Genomic DNA, 17,057 nt, shown 5'->3' with positions numbered 1-17,057 from the left:
TATTATCGAGATTTTTTTTTTCTGCATTTGTTATCTGGAACCTGGTCTTTATATCATGAGAACTTCATTCACCAGTCTATCTGAAAATTAGCAGAATTAGAATACATAATTGTTTTCAGACTACAGTCTCAAATGAGAAAAATCATCAATGTATATCATCCCAGTACTCTAATTTATGGCCAAGAGTCCTTTTTTTGAAGCCAACTAGACTTTCCACATTAACATTCCAGAAATATCCCTGCCCCCATGCTTTGACTAGAAAAGCCTTCTTATCCTTCAAGGCCCAGCTCAAATGTCACCTCCTTTATGAAGTCATCCCTAGCCCTTCAGGCAGAATTAATTGATCCTCCTCTGTGCTTCCACAGCACTTTACATTAGTATTGCTAGCATAGCTCTTACTATATTGTTTTTGGTAAATGCATAAGTAAAGTCCTTGAGATCAGAGACCTGTCTTATTCATAAATCCCTTTATTTCTATATTTCTATATCCCCATGAAGGAGTACCGGGGATTGAACCCAGGAGTGCTTAACCACTAATCCACATCCCCAGCCCTTATTATATTTTATTCAGAGACAGGGTCTCGCTGAGTTACTTAGGGTCTCACTAAATTGCTGAGGCTGGCTTTGAATTCATGATCCTCCCGCCTCAGCCTCCCAATCTGCTGGGATTATAGGCATTAAAGGTGTCAGAGAGAGGGAGAGACCCTGTGAACAGCAGCTCTGACCACTAAACACAGGAGACACTATCTTGGTACTCAGTATGGGAGGAGGGTATACCTACAATACATGGTACCACCGTGTCTAGCAACCTACATCCCTATATTTATCACATATAAAACTACATCAATTATAAGATACACCATTATTTATAGAACTACTAATTTAAAAGACACTAACAAGAATACTATGACATACCATCAATTTGAAGATGTGTCCCAAATTCAGGAATGTCAAAATGTTGGGGAAAAAAGACATGTATTAGAAGTAATGAGTTACAATAATAAATGTTCAGCAAATGTTTGTAAAACTGCAACCCAAGGTGGAGCAAATCCTCCTAAAGCCCTCTGACAGCCTAGGTTTCTGCAGTAAAGAATTAGAAGTTGGTGGTGAATAGTGTGTGGTTACATTGCTGACTTCTAATAGTTTATCCAACAGTTAAAGGGATTAGTGGCCTGATGTGCCATCCTTATTAAAAAAAAACAAAAACAAAACCAAAAACCTCCATGTCTCCCACTCAATATATTAAAAGGCCCAATGATAATATATTCCAATCAAAATTGGGAAGGGACACAGAATGTGACAAGTGGGAGTAAGAACAGAGACAATGGACAGGGTATTTATGTTTGCCTTGATTCTGGTTCTTTAAGGCAGTTCAACCCGTTGCTGTTCACATCTGCCCATGAAGAGGAACATGAACTTTCCAACTTTCTCCCAGCTTATTTTAGACCCGCTTTTATTTATTTATTTTTAAATAAATTTTTTAGTTATAGACACAATACCTTTATTTTACTTATTTATTTTTATGCAGTGCTGAGGATCAAACCCAGTGCCTCACATGTGCTAGACAAGCATTCTGCCACTAAGCCATAACCTCAGCCCCCTGCTTTTATTTTTATGTGACTCCTTTTCAGATACAAACTGTTAGCTTTGTGGCTTTGGCTTCCCTTTCTCTGTGGCCCTCTGGAGTTGGTGACTGTATAATGTATCCCTGGCCAGTTTCTATACCTAGGCTTTCTGTAGGGGCTTTCTGAATCTCAGTATCCCAGGCATCTCATTAAAAATCTGTGTTCCAAGGCTGGGGTTGTGGCTCAGTGGTAGAGCACTTGCCTAGCATGTGTGAGGCCGTGGGTTCAATCCTCAGCACCACATGAAAACAAATAAATAATATAAAGGTATTGTGTTCGTCTACAATTTAAAAAAAAAAGAGTCTATATTCCAGCCGGGTATGGTGGCACATGCCTATAATCCCAGTGGCTCGGGAGGCTGAGGAAGGAGGTTCGTGAGTTCAAGGGCAGCCTCAGCAACTTACAAAGGCTCCAAACAACTCAGATAGACCCTGGCTCTGAATAAAATATAAAAAAGGGCTGGGGATGTGGGTCAATAGTGATGCACCCCATGGTTCAATCCCCAGTACCAAAAAAAAAAAAAAAGAATCTATATTCCATTTCCATCTAGGTTTCCTGACCCTAAAGCTGAGCTAAAGTATGAACTTTTCTTGTCTGAATTTCCCTCTGCCACACTTCTGCCACCCCCACACCAAGTGCACACTTGTGAAAGATAAAGCTAATTGCCACTGAAAACCTTAAACAGACTTAAACAGAAATTCTCCTAGAGTGAAAGCTCCGAAATGCCGGGTGCATTGGCCCACACCTATAATTCCTGCAGCTCCAGAGCCTGAAGGAGGAGGATCACAAGTTTGACACCAGCTTCAGCAACTTAGTGAGGCTGTAAGCAACTTAGGGACAACCTGTATCAAAATAAAAAAGTAAAAGGACTGGGTATGTGGCTCAGTAGTTCAGTCACCATATGCCCCCCATATATATTTTTTTTCAAACTATTAGGGCTGGGATGTAGCTCAGCAGTAGAACACCTAGCATTAGTAAGGCCCTGGGTATGATCCCCAACACCGTAAAAAGAATTATATTGAGAATATCAAACCTAGTGGCTTAATACAATGTGAACTATTTTTAAACACATAAGCACCTCTGCACACTAGCATCCAGGGGAAGAGAGTCTTTTTGTTTGTTTGTTTGTTTGTTTGTTTTTGTGGTGCTGGGGATTGAACACAGGGCCTTGTGCATGCAAGGCAAGCACTCTACCAACTGAGCTACATCCCCAACTATTTGTATGATTTTAATTAATTTTTTATTTATACATGACACCAGAATGAATTACAATTCATATTACACGTATAGAGCACAATTTTTCATATCTCTGGTTGTATACAAAGTATACTCACACCAATTTGTGTCTTCATACATGTACTTTGGATAATAATGACCATCACATTCCACCATCATTTCTAACCCCCTGCCCCCTCCCTTCCCCTGCCATCCCTCTGCCCTATCTAGAGCTCGTCTATTCCTCCCATGCTCCCCCTCCTTGTTTTTTGTTTTTTAAATATTTATTTTTAGGTGTAGTTGGACACAATAACTTTATTTATTTTTATGTGGTGTTGAGGATCGAACCCAGTGCCTCACACATGCTAGGAAAGCACTCTACCACAACCTCAACTCCAGAAGGAGAGTCTTTAGGGGGCAAGGGCAAAGGGATAATTTTAAGGGGACAATAAGGAAGAGAATCATATAGGGCAAAAAGTTCCTAGTTTGCTTTTGTGCCTAGACCCTTGTAGGGAAGCCAGTGACCACCAAAAACCTGAAAATCATCTCCCCCTTTGAGGCAGGCTGCTGGAGCCTGTGTTAAGTTGATCAGGATTAGGTCAGAAAGCTCCAAAGATTATCATCTTCCAATTTAGTCCAGACTTCCCAGGCCAGCCAAGCCCCATTCGGCCTCCAGGTCAGCATACTAGCATTCAAGGAAGGACAGTCTCCATGCAGTGCCTTCCCTGATCTCAATGAATAGAGAAAGGAGAAAGGAGGAGAAAAGGCATCATTTACTCACTTCACTGATTTATTGACACAGTAGTTGGAGATTTTCAAACTATAAAAAGAGCCTGCTTGGGGGCTGGGGTTGTGGCTCAGGGGTAGAGTACTCACCTAGCATGCGTGAGGCACTGGGTTTGATCCTGAGCAGTACATAAAAATAAAATAAAGGCATTGTGTACGCCTATAACTAAAAAAATAAATATTTTTTTAAAAGAGCCTGCTTATATTTTCTTGGCAAAATAGATCCTTGAAGTATAAGAACTGAATGCACCTGCCAGGTGTGGTGGCACATGACTGTAATCTCAGTGGCTCAGAAGGCTGAGACAGGAGGATCACAAGTTCAAAGCCAGTCTCAGCAACATTGAGGCACTAAGCAACTTGGTGAGACCCTGTCTCTAAATAAAATACAAAATAGGGCTGGGGATGTGGCTCAGTGGCCAAGTGCCCCTGAGTTCAATCCCTGGTACCAAAAAATGAATTGAATGTACCAGATATGGTGGGAATTTTACTTTGTCACAGCTATAGTTACACTTGCAAATAAAATCATTGAGGTGAAATCACGGAACATTAAAACTGAACAGAAACTTTAAGAGAGACAGAATGTGTCTCAATGTATTGTCCAGCCTAGCCACAAACTCCTGAGCTCAAGGGATCCTCCTGTATCAGCCTCCTGAGTAGCTGGGACTACAGATCTATGCTAACATGTGCAGCTCTGAAAAAAAATCATGATGAAAGATCTCAACTCCCTCATTTTACAAATGAGAACTTTATGGCCTAGGAGGTTAATTAGTTGATGGGAGAACAAGCACTAGAATCAATGTGTCTCACTCCCAGTTTGGGGATTTTCCCTTTTGGAAAGATACCCAAACTCTTACAATTGTATCCCACCCTCATAATCTGTGATTACATTTGGTTCATTTGGCTAAAAATACCATGCCAATGGAGCTCCAAGTATAAGAAATCTTGATGATTAATACAAACAAATGTAAAGAATCAGCTGACCATCATTTCCACCAAAGGGCAGAGGCAGTACATTTGTAGTCTTCATAAGTATAAAACAAAATATCATTGCCTGGGCCCCTTACAGGGCTGGATGACTATATAAATCAAGCTAGCTCATTGAAAACTTATCTAGATGACATCCAACATCTTTCACTGTAGTCTGGGTCTGGTGATAGAAGCTGAGCAAGGACATTTCCTCCTGGTGGAATTTCGGAAGAACTGTGTAAACAACGCCCCTTGCTGGTCAACATGAGATAATGCAAGAGCCACTAGCTGGAAAAAGCAGGGCTCTAGCAAAGGTCACAGCAATGTCTCTCAGTCTTCTAGTCTATGGGAACCATGTCCAGGTCAAAGGAGAAAGCATGGAAAACAGCAGGAGGGAGAAAAAAACTGCATTTTTTCCTGAGATGTTTACATGTGCCTAATTAAGGTTAGACCCCAAAGAAAGCAGATACATTTTTGGTATCCCATTGAGTTTGAACAGGCAACTAAGAGACTCACAGACATATGTTATGCTTATACATATAAACAATATTTTTATTGTTAACATCAATGAACACAGATGGGAGAATATCCATGTGCCAAGGACATATTGCTCACAGGATCAAAAATGACTGTTGATTTGTATTCATAATTGATCTGGTGAATTACTATGTGTTTTTGACTCAAATATAGATATATATGTATATATATTTATGGATATACAAAAGAAATTTCTTAGGCTTCATTTCCATTTGTATTCTCGAAATCACTTCATTAGAAAGAGAAAGCAGAAACTTTGAAATGAACATCTATGTTTTACAGATATTTTGATGCAGCAAAAGTGAAAATTACATCCCATTACATACATTTTAAGTAGTATACAATGATAGCATAATAATCATTGATTTGGCTCAATAACTTGCTTAATGAAAGGCTTTTTTTTAACTTTAAAAAAAATCTCCAGTAAAGTGGTTAAGGGTGTCTGGTGACCTTATCACGGTAGCAAAGTGTTTTCTAAGCAATTCCAGGGCTTTGTTATTTCTTGCTTGCAGGGTCTTCTCAGCTCTCAGTTCATTCTTGATGGCATCCAGCTCTCCACGGATCTTGTCCATTTCTAATTCATAATACAATTTCATTTCTTCTTTTAGGAGAGCATTTCCTATTTCAGTTTGACGCTTTAATTTCCTAACAGCTTCTTTTAAATTTCTGTTCTCTAGGTTCAAGTTGTGGATAACTTCTTTGGCTTGCTGGAGCTCCTCAGTTAAGTTTTTTACATCTGTCGCTTTTTCGGATAGGTCATTTTTTAAAGCTTGAAGTTCCCTGTCATTCTTCAAAGTATCTGTCCCTGTCTCTTGAAAATTTAGGGATTTCACAGAAACTTCTTTCTTGGAGTTCAAAAGTTCTTTTTCAGCATTTTCAAATTCCTCTTCTATTTTTCTGCATTTCATATTAAGTTCTTCTAGTTCTTCATTTAAAAGGTTCAGGCGAAGTTTTGGAGACATTCCTTCAGTTACTTTCTTCCTTGGGGCTTGTCGTGGTATGATTGGTAAATCTTCTTTACTCCAGGCACAGGAGTCTTCTATTCTGTTTAAGCTTTCTTCCGATACAACATCCAAATTAAATGATTCATTGGAGACAGACTTTATGTCTGGCTCATTCTTTGACATGTTTATCCTTCTCTCTCTTAAATTTGGTTCTTGTTCTCTTTCATTTAGTTGAGAAACATATTCTTTCCTCTTAAATTTATTTTCTTCCTGAAACTTTCTACTGGACAGATTATAATTTCCTTCCATTCTCTTGGTGTTATCTACAACTATTGGTTCACAAGAAGATTCAGTGTTAGAAGCCTCTTCTAGAACATCCTGTGCACTAAAATGATGAGTAAACATATTCTCCTTCCAGTGTTTTCTTCTAGCATCCATTTCTTTAGGCACCTTTTCCAATTCCTGAAAAACAGAATTTAAAATCAAGGCACATTACTTACACTGCTGTAGAAAGAAATAAGTAAGGATGCTGGTTCACAGGCAAAGGAACTTAACCATTTGAGAGCTGGCCCTCTAACTCACAGAGTGACTATGACCTCAGTTTTCTCAATTACCAATAAAAATGGCCGAACAAGCTAAGTTCTACAGACTCTTTTTTAAGATTTCGATATTTTTGCTTAGAGTTACATATCAGTTTTACTTCTCTTTTTAAATTTAAAACCAACAGTAATAAAGTTTCCAATATTTTAACAAAAACAAAATAATACAAAAATCAATCAAGAATGTATTTTAAAATTAATGGAACACAAATACATTTTACAATTGATTATTAAAATCTTTTTCCATGGTTTCAGCTTGCAAGGGTTATTTCTACAGTATGAAACACTATGCAAACTGATGACAGATTTTATTATACACCCAACCATCTAATCAGCAGGTATTTTTCTATAACAGCATTATATTTTGTGTGAAAGCTCTTTTAGAGACCTTCTGGTTATATCATAAATCCATAGCTACACCTATTTATTCAAAGAGAAATTTATAATAGTTTGGAATAATTTGAGCTCATTTAGGGCAAAATTATTTCTCTAACCCCTATGACACTATACATTCAAACACTAATTTGAATTTACCAATAATGGCACCATGATACTTCACTTTTGTCCTTCTTTGTAGTCACTTGAAAAAATATAAATTTTTAAGAGTGCAGAAATTAAATCTCAAAATATATACTATATCTTAATTTTTATTTTGGTAAAAGAATAGACTCTGGGAAGAAGTTTATCTGTATTTCCCAGGATACATTAATGTAACTAAAAACTGCTAATTCCATACTTTTGTTTTCTGTGTAATGCTACTTACATTTTGTTCACTTTATTACCATTGTTTCTGGTCTAGATTTAACTTTACCTTGCTTCTGTAAAATAGTTTGAGAAAAATTTTCTAACATTCATAGCATTTCTTCATCTCAGTATCCCTGTAGTTAACTGCCTGTAACAGATTCACTCTTTCATACTATACTATCTGAAAATTAGAGCCTCTATAGACCCTTTTAACTTTAAAATTTTTCTACCATATGAAATATAACCAGTGAATTGATACATCTAGCTACTTATTGTAAATGAAGTGATTCTATGAAGAAGCAACTGTACACATAAAAAGACTGCCTTCAAATAATAAGTAATGTGAAATTAATAGGCTAATAGAGTTAGCACCCATGCTTTCAATATATCTGATTTTCTCAAGTACTTCTGGATGGGACTACTATTTACTCATTCCTTAAGGTGACTAAAACATCAGGTTTTAATGCAATGTGAGCTACTTTGGGTATAGTATACCATGCAGACTTCCTTAAGATTAACTCTGCCAAATGCCCTTCTGTCTTGACCTATAAATTCCTGCTATTCCAGTCTTGGGCTTTGCTTTCAGGCAACAATGCCAAGTGTACAGAATTCTATCTGTTTTGACAGCAATTTCATGATGAGAACCTAATGTCAACATTGGAAAATATTAATGCCATCACATGTATTTTCTCAAGATAGTGACTCTGAGTATAGTTTTTAGGTGAAAGCTTAGCATATTAAGTGACAACCAACGTCCTTATAAAAATTAACAGATAATTATTTTGTTTTATAAGGAGTCTTTCCTACTCAAATGGAATCTTTAATGTACAGTTTTCCTAATACACTGAAATATTTGATCAGTAACTACCTCAGAGGGAAGAGAGAAAGAAGGACCCAAGCATCTCAATCCACCAAATGGATAACTGCAGCTACCCAAAAATAGTAAGGAGAAGGAGGGAGTCACTTTGTTCATTTTATATACTGACCAGCCCCCCCCTCCACATATATATAAAATCACCACTGAGAAAAATCCAAGCATGTTTGCATCTTTTTAAAAAAATATTTCTTTAGTTGTAGATGGACACGATATCTTTATTTAATTAATTAATTTATTTTTATGGGTGCTGAGGATTGAACCCAGTGCCTTATACATGTGAGGTAAGTACTCAACCACTGAGCCACAACCCCAGCCCCTGCCTACATCTCTTTTATCCATGCATGCAAATGTCATTTTATTTTCTTCTGGTAATGAAAAATGGCAAATGTATTTATTTTTAAATTAATATTGTCTTTCGTTATTTGTAGCAATTTTGGAAAACATAGAAAAGCACATGGGTGTGTACATCCATGGGCCCACACACATGGAATCGTCCCATGGCCCTGAGTAAATGATTTTTTGGTGTATTATCTCTCATCTATTCTTTTTTAGCCCCGAAGTTTAAATAACAGGTTTGCCCTACTATTGGCAATGAATGAATAAACTTGATACATACAGATATTGAATATGCCCCCTCCCTTCCACCCTCACACACAAACAAAGAGAATGAAGGGACTCACTATCCCAAGGGTGCATCTGTACTTGGCTTTCAGGAAAAGGAAAGATAAAAATATTCTTAAAATAAACTCTTTAGAGATGAAAAATTCAGTGAAGATATTAAAATTATTATGAAAAAGGCATAAACCAAGCTCTATTAAAGTTTAGTCAATCAGAGCTGAGGTTGTAGCTCAGCAGTAGAGCAATTGCCTAACATGTGTGAGGCCTAGGTTTCATCCCCAGCACCACACACACACACACACACACACACACAAGTTCAGTCAATCAGGACTGGGGATGTAGCTCAGTGGGAGAACTCTTGCCTTCATATGTGAGGCCCTGGGTTCCATCCCTAGCAATACACACACACACACACACACACACACACACACATTTATTCAACCAGACTATAGTGATTAACTCAGATGTGAAATTTGTGGTATATATTTGCCATTGGAACATCATCTCCTTTTTCTTGAAATAGTCCTTTCTGACTTTTATTATTCTACCAGTCACAATCCAGAAGCATCTTTGATCCATTTTTTTTTTCTGGTACCAGGGATTGATCCCAGGGGCACTTAACCACTGAGATACATCCCCAGCCCTTTTTCATATTTTATTAGAGACAGGGTCTCTCTGAGTTGCCTAAGGCCCCGCTAATTTGCTGAGGCTGAGTGTGAACTCTCGATCCCTCTGTCTCAGCTTCCTGAGTCCCTGGGATTCCAGGCATGAGCCACCATGTCTGGTTCTATCTGTTCTTAAAGGAGAAGATTATCATTAATTCTGGCTTCCATTCTTTATAGAAGTAAGAATACAGATTATTAACAGCAATCATGAAGGAAAGGGACAGAGACAGGAGAAATGAGTACAATGCTACTTGCCAGGCACATTTTTTTAGCAGGCAAATTTTTACCACACAATTCTGTAAAAAAGCAAAAATAGTGCTAATCCAGTAACAATAGCAGAGAGATTCTTATTCCTCTTACTTAATTCTGGATGAAAGACATTGGTGGGACTGATCAGGAAGCAAGAGAGCACAGGGCCAAGTCGGGTGAGACCACTTACTTTATACCTGGAGATAGCAGTAATAAAACATCTGAGATAGACATCTGGGTATAGATAGAAGTTAACATAGAAAACTCTCTTCATTAATAATTTTGCTCCTTGAAAAAGTGGCATCTCTGTTCACCCTTTCCACAAATCTCTGGAGACACACACATACACACCCTTTTTGATTTTTACTGGCTTTCCTCCTTGAGCCTTATAGAATTTCCAGGGTGTCTGAAAGGAAATGCTTCCAATGAATCCTATACAGCCAGGGATTTTCAAAGGACTGGGGAGAGTCATTTTGTAACAGAGTCTCAGAGAAATTAAATGACTAGACCAAGGTCACACAGCCTGTGGTGGTAAATCTGAAGTCCTGTCTCCAGCTCAGTGCTTATTTTAAGTTCCTCGTTACTCATCTGCTAGGTTTCATTCCACAAACTGAAAGAAAACAACCTACTACTTTTAGAGCTTAGGTATCTTTTTAAAAGCCACAAAAGGAAAGACAGAAAAGGAAGCAGGGAGGGTAAGGAGAACTGCATGTTTCATATCAAAGGATAGAAAGAGAAAGGTTTGAAAAGCCTTTTGGAATTTCTCTCCTATGGTTTACACAGGATAAGGTCAAGGGGTCTCTAAGCTGCTCCTCTCTCAACTGCTTTCTTTCATTGGCAAGATACCCTTTAAGGACTTGTTCACAAATTTAGTCAAGAGTATCACAAAGTCCAGAGTGGGGTAAAAGCTGCCAGTCACATTCATGTTCTCCCTCTGTCTCTCTCTCTTTCTTAGTTCTGGGGATTGAACCCAGGAACATTATACCTCTGAGCTACATCCCTAGCCCTTTATTTTTTATTTTATTTTGAGACAGGGTCTTGCTAAGTTACCCAGGTAGCCTCAAACTTGTGATCCTCCTGCCTCAGCCTCCAGAGTAACTGGAATTACAGGCATGCACCACAAAGCCTGGCCTCATTTCTCTTCACCAACTGAACTGTTTTATTTTTTATGCAGAACAAGTATGTAATTAATACTCTCTGGCAAGGACAAGGAATATGCTTTGGAATAATGACTTTCTTCTACCCTGGTCTGGCAGCCATATTTTTCCTCAATAAACTTGACTAGGTAATTTGTTGCAGCTGAAGTCAAACCAAACCAGAAGCCGTAATTGAAACTGTAGCCAGGCCTGGTGGTGCACACCTGTAATCCCAGCAGCTCAGGAGGCTGAGGCAGGATGATCAGGAGTTCAAAGCAGCCCCAGAAATTTATCAAGGCCCTAAGAAACTCAGCAAGACTCTAAGAAACTCAGCAAGACCCTGTCTCTAAGTAAAATATAAAAACGGGGCTGAGGGGCTGGGGTTGTGGGCAGTGGTAGAGCGCCTACCTCAAACATTTGAGGCACTGGGTTTGATCCTCAGCACCACATAAAAATAAATAAATATATATATTTTTTTAAAAAGGGGGGCTGGGGATGTGGCTCAGTGGTTAAGCATCCCCTGGGTTCAATCCCTAGTATCAAAAAAAAAAAAAAAGTAAGTATAAACACCTTTTTAGCTAGGCAGTTGTGAACATTTGATATTGTAAGTGTTTACATTGAGGCCCAAAGAAAGGAATGGTATGGGAAGGAGGCCCAAGAGAAAAAAAAATTGAAGAAACAAAACAGAACAGAGAGAAAAACTACATAAAATCAGGGCTGGGGTTGTGGCTCAGGGGTAGAGCTCTTGCCTAGTATGTGTGAGGCACTGGGTCTGAGTCTCAGCACCATATATAAATAAATAAATAAAATAAAGGTCCATCAATGACTAAAAGAAATTTAAAAATACATATAAAATCACATGACAAAAATAAATGAGTGGTTTTCTAAGAAAGTAATCCCCCTAAAGTCCTTGGGACTGCACAATTAAGGTAAGGCATGGGTGTCTATAATATAACTACAATTATTCATTTGTGTCTGACATGAATTATTAATAAACTTCTGATGGTTCCTATTAGCATGTCACTGGAAACAACGTCATTTATTTTCTGGTGACCTTTTTTTTTGGATTAAACCCAGGGCACCTAACCACTGAGCTACGTCCCCAGCCTTTTTTGTATTTTATTTAGAGACAGGTCTCAGTGAGTTGCTTAAAGCCTTACTAAGTTGCTGAGGCTGGCTTTGAAACTTCAATCCTCCTGCCTCAGCGCCTCAAGCCACTGGGATTATAGGCATATGCTGCCATGCCTGGCTCTCTGGTGACCTTTGTTTTATTATTGATTTTATTTTTTAAATACAAGACAGTGGAATGCATTACAATTCTTATTATACATATAGAGCACAATTTTTCATATCTTTTGTATATAAAGTATGTTCACACCAATTCATATCTTTATACATGTACTTTGTTTTTTTGTATTAAAATTTTTATTACACATATATACCACAATTTTTCATATCTCTGTTTGTATATAAAGTAGGTTGACACCCAATTCAAGCCTTTATACATGTACTTTGGATAATGATGTCCATTACATTCCACCATCCTTGCTAATCCTCTGGTGACCTTTTTATGCAGTGGCAAAAAGTTAGGACATTTTTGTGGAGTAGGGGATCTCTTGTTACATGAAGGTGGTTTATATTTATCTAAGAATTTTATTCTGCCAGGTACAGTGGCACACACTTGAAATCCCAGTGGTTCAGGAGGCTGAGGCAGGAGGATCGTTGTTAGAGTCTGTAAACAAGTCAAAATAACACCTGGCATTTTGCCAGGGGAATGTTAGAGTTCATAAACAAGTCTGGATGGTGCCTGGCAAAATGCCAGAGGGAGTGGTTTGAAAAGTAACAAAAGCGAGCCATTAAGTGTGGAGATTCCTTATTGGTTGACTGATGTATCTAGTTTATGCTAATTAGATAAGCTGTGTGGAATGTATAAATACTGCTCCTGTCCTGCAATAAACGGCTTCCACTCTTGCTGTGTCAACGTACACAAGTTATTCGTCACCCCCCGGTTATTTTGCCCAGCCAGCCGGGCTGCGGCAGATCGTGAGTTTAAAACTAGCCTCACCAACTTAGTGAGTCCCTAAGTAACTTAGCAACTGTCTCTTGCTAAGATCTTGTCTCTAGATAAAATATTAAAAAGGGCTGGGGATGTTGCTTAGTAGTTAACAACAATTTAACACTGTGGTTAAATCCATGGTATCAAAACAAACAAACAAAAAAGAATTTGATTACTGGGGAGACTGAGGTAGGAGAATCACTTGCGCCCAGGAGTTCAGCAAAAAAATTTGGGAACCACTGAAAAAATTAATTTATAATGTAATGTGACGTAACATAATATAAATGTTGATAACTAAGCAGAGTGATAATTTATTATGAATCTTTAGGTATATCATTCCATAAAGATCTTAGGTGAACACATATCTATCCTCAATCAAATAGCTCTAGAAGATAATACACTACTGTTTATTGTAAAAGAAGAAATTCAAAAACCCATCTCACTTTCATTTTCAAAGCGGGGCCCAGGAGAGTATGTTCATATCAAGATGGGTATGAAATTTAAGTATTTGTTTTCTAAAATATTTATATTTTAAATCACATGCTTTAGAAAAATTTGCCGACATAAGTCAAAGATGTTTTCTCTGTTGCTTTATCCTACTTACCTTAGAATTTTGTTTCAAATTTTCAGGACTTTTTGTATAAATCTAGATCTGCCTGAAAAAAGGGATTGTTCTTCCAGGAAGAGGTAGGCAGGGACTGGGAAACAGCTCTGGAAGAACACAAAAGGCTTTTTTTTTTTTTCACCTCATAGGGGTCCTTCCTCTTAAATTTTGTAAACTGGGAATAATAGTTGGAAAAGGTCATCTTCAATCCATGTTGAGCAACCTTCTGTCACTCTCCTCAGCCATTCAGCTGCCCTCAACTTAAGGTCTGGCTTTCATCCCTGCCCAGGGGCAATAAGGTAAAGACAAAGGGCTCCTCTCAGCCCAAGAAACTTTCTTTCTTTATTCTCAGATGGTTTCAGTTCTCTCCACCCTCAGAAAGACTGCTCAGCCAAAATAGGAAAAAAAAAAAAAAAACAACTGTGCTACAAATGAAGTCACCAGCCTTGTTCCTTTGCTCAGTTGTTCAGTTTTTTTCCTAATTAAAAACAGTGGTTCTCAACCTTTTTTTCCCTGCTTCTGCGGCATGCTTCTACTGTTTCCAGGTACAGAACAGTGTCATTATTACCCTCTATCCTCAGAAGATTCTGATCTGGCCCCTCTAGGGGAACTTCCCCCTTCTTCACCCTATTCTGCTCACTTGAAAAAAAAAACATTAAATACCAAAATGAACACCCAAATTACTTTGTATGAAATAATTTTTTTCTTGGGCAGAATTGTGGGGACAAGGAAAAGGAAATACTTGAGAAAGGATAGAGAATGGATTATGGTGGACAAAAAGACAGAAGAGATTAGGTATCTTGGCTTTCACATTTTGAAACTAGTGAAGATCTACCTTCTGGAAGCCTCAGATTCTTCAGGTGTAAAATAGGGACAATATGCTTATTTCACAGGTGAATAAGATAAATGAATAAAAATAAAAATACAAAGAATTTTGTGGTTTTTTTTTTCTTGGTACCTAGGATTGAACCCAGGGGTGCTATCCACTGAGCAATATCCCCAGCCTTTTAAAAATATTTTATTTAGAGACAGGGTTGAGCTGAATTTCTTAGGCTCTTGCTAAATTGCTGCTCTGAACTCCTGCCTCAGCCTCCCCAGCCATTGGGATTATATGCATGCATCATTGCACCTGGCTTGAAAATAGAAAGAATTTTAAAAATGTACTGTAAACAATGGGTTTTGTTTCTTTTAGCTTTTTCTTACCCTCCCTTCTATACAAACCAGTCATTTAAGCAAATTAACACATCTCCAAAGATTTGTGTTCCATAGTTGCCAAGCCTGAGGCTACCAAATCTCAGAAAAAAAGTTTGAAAAAATGTAGGTACTTGGTTGAAGTGTAGCTCAGTGGTAGAGCACACGAATAGCATATTACAAGGCCCTGGGTTCAATCCCCACCAACACAAAGAAAATGTACTTACAATTAAAGTAAATAGTGGGACCTAAAGTCCAATTTTAAATTAATTTAATTCTCATCCCCATGGAAGAATTAGCCCTAACTCCTCTGTTAGTTGTTGACATCTCCAAATTTCTGAAGCTAAATTGATTCTGTCTAAGCAGAAAAGTGGTAGTCTTCCCTATAACCGAAGACATTCACATTCTCCATCAATTGCTTTCCCCAAGAACTTTCCAATCCCCCCACTCTTTTTTTTTGGAGCCACAGATAATTTCTTTAAAATATTACAATTGGAATATTAATTTGAGGATTGTTGGCAAGAATTATTTTGCACTCTGAGTTTTTCCTGTGTTTTTAAAGCATTTCCTACAGACTTTTATTATATATACCCATACAGGATCACCTAACATCTTATCCATTTTGTGTCCCTGTAGTTACCCTCAATAAATATCTGTTGAAGGAATGTTCATTAATATTCTTCCTGAAAATTCTACAATGCTTTGATTTTTAATTGAGTTTTTTTAAAGTGCTTACAATTTCTCCTCTAGCTTATGACATTTGGGGGTGACTTTAGAGGGAAAGAACTTTAATTTTTCCCTTGAAGTTTATTTGGCTTTGCTAAAGTCTTCGGGGCATTTTTTTCTTTTATATTTTTATGAGGCCTTCTTGAAAGTGTACTGACAATGCAGATTGATGATGTGGTTAAAAGGTTGAAGTTTTATGTTGGGTAAGAGTCTGTGCTTCCAAACACACATACCAACATATCAGTCAACACAATTGTACTTACCCTATCTGAGGTCCAAGGTCTGTTACTGGATTTCCTCGTTGTCCTCCAGTTTGTACTGGAAAATAAATTCCACTCTCGTCACCATCATCAGAAAATATAATTAATCAGAATGCCCAAATCCATGTTTATATCTGAGATATATATTAAAGTAACCAGTGATCCACTAAAAATGTCATTTGGCCTATCTGCAATGTGATGCCAGACACTTAGAGGTAATTTCTCCTTTTAAGTTGCCCACCCATTTCCCCAACAATTATGTTACTAAATCTTCCTTCCCCAAGCAACACAAATTTGAAATGGGTCAAGATCATGGTGATATTTTATTCAACACAGTACCTCCTCAACTTCAGCATGTATTGAACAAATGAGCCACCAGTGGTGGAAACAGCAGTGGCATGCTTGTTATTAATGAGCATGCCACCAGCTACCCTTAGCAAAGGGCTGGAGCCTAGGCCTTGCCTGCCTCCCTCAGTGCAGTTAATTTGCAAACATTAAAAAGGGAAGTGATCCTGATTTTTGCTTTAATCTTTCAGGGTCCTAAAATAAGGGTCAAGTGGTCACTTCCCAGGACAAATTGTCTTCTCTATTGTTTGTAGATATGGAGAGGGAAGCAAAGTATCATTGAAAACTGGGCCCAGTGAACGGTTAGAACCCCCAATTATTTATTGTTAGTGTGAAATTATTCCTTCTGCAAGAAAAGATACAGAGTCACCTTAATTCCAAAGGCTGAGACTTTATTAGTATGGGAGTCACATTCTTGCTATAAAGCTGTATCTTTGTATGCATAGTTTGGGGGTTTTCTATGTGAATGGTTAACTGAAACTCCTGCCATCGTTGCTTTCAGCGGAGAGAAGGTGGCTCAGATCGGGGTGCTACTGGAACCCCCCACTGCAGGTGGTACTTTTTACCTCCCCAGTCCCGACTCTGTCGCTGGTGGGCGGCCCGAAACGGTTGACCCCACTCCTTTTTCCACATTCCCACTCCCACGCCCCGTTCCTTTTCCTTCCGAACGCTCTCCAGCTCTGGCTGGGGCTCTAAAGAGAGAGAGAAAAAAAATCTACAGCGGGGTCTTCCTTGGCTGCCCGCCCTCTTGCACCCCGAGCCAGAGAAAAAGAGGGGCGAACCCGGGCGGGCTTTCCCGTCCGCAGACATACCTGGAACCGTGGGTGCGGTCTGGGGAGTCCTGTCCCCTCTTCCCCGAAGCCGGGCACCACCAGCAGGCGGCAGCCCCTCGTTCGGTGTTGGCCACCGCGACC

General features: G+C 38.5%; 1 protein-coding gene across 2 annotated transcripts; it reads right to left on the bottom strand.

The window, feature by feature from the left end:
* Window positions 1–5,117: 5,117 nt before the first annotated feature.
* Ccdc160 (coiled-coil domain containing 160) lies at window positions 5,118–17,051 on the bottom strand. 2 transcript variants are annotated; one of them, XM_015506177.2, is made up of 4 exons: window positions 16,956–17,051; window positions 16,710–16,835; window positions 15,802–15,856; window positions 5,118–6,535 (listed from the first exon to the last, which is right to left on the bottom strand). In XM_015506177.2, the coding sequence occupies exon 4, from the start codon at window positions 6,509–6,511 to the stop codon at window positions 5,537–5,539; it is 975 nt and encodes a 324-aa protein (XP_015361663.1). In that variant the 5' UTR covers window positions 6,512–6,535; window positions 15,802–15,856; window positions 16,710–16,835; window positions 16,956–17,051; the 3' UTR covers window positions 5,118–5,536. The 2 variants fall into 2 exon arrangements, with proteins under 2 accessions (XP_015361663.1, XP_015361664.1); XM_015506178.2 differs by lacking the exon at window positions 16,710–16,835.
* Between the last annotated feature and the right edge of the window lie 6 nt (window positions 17,052–17,057).

Source organism: Marmota marmota, unplaced genomic scaffold (assembly GCF_001458135.2).
Source record: "Marmota marmota marmota unplaced genomic scaffold, marMar, whole genome shotgun sequence".
Lineage (NCBI taxonomy): Eukaryota > Metazoa > Chordata > Mammalia > Rodentia > Sciuridae > Marmota > Marmota marmota.
The sequence above is the reverse complement of the archived record's forward strand: the minus strand, read 5'-3'. Positions and strand labels throughout refer to the sequence as shown.

Excerpts from the sequence above, each read along its gene's own strand:
- Ccdc160 (XM_015506177.2), bottom strand. The coding sequence starts at position 6,511 with ATGGATGCTAGAAGAAAACACTGGAAGGAGAATATGTTTACTCATCAT.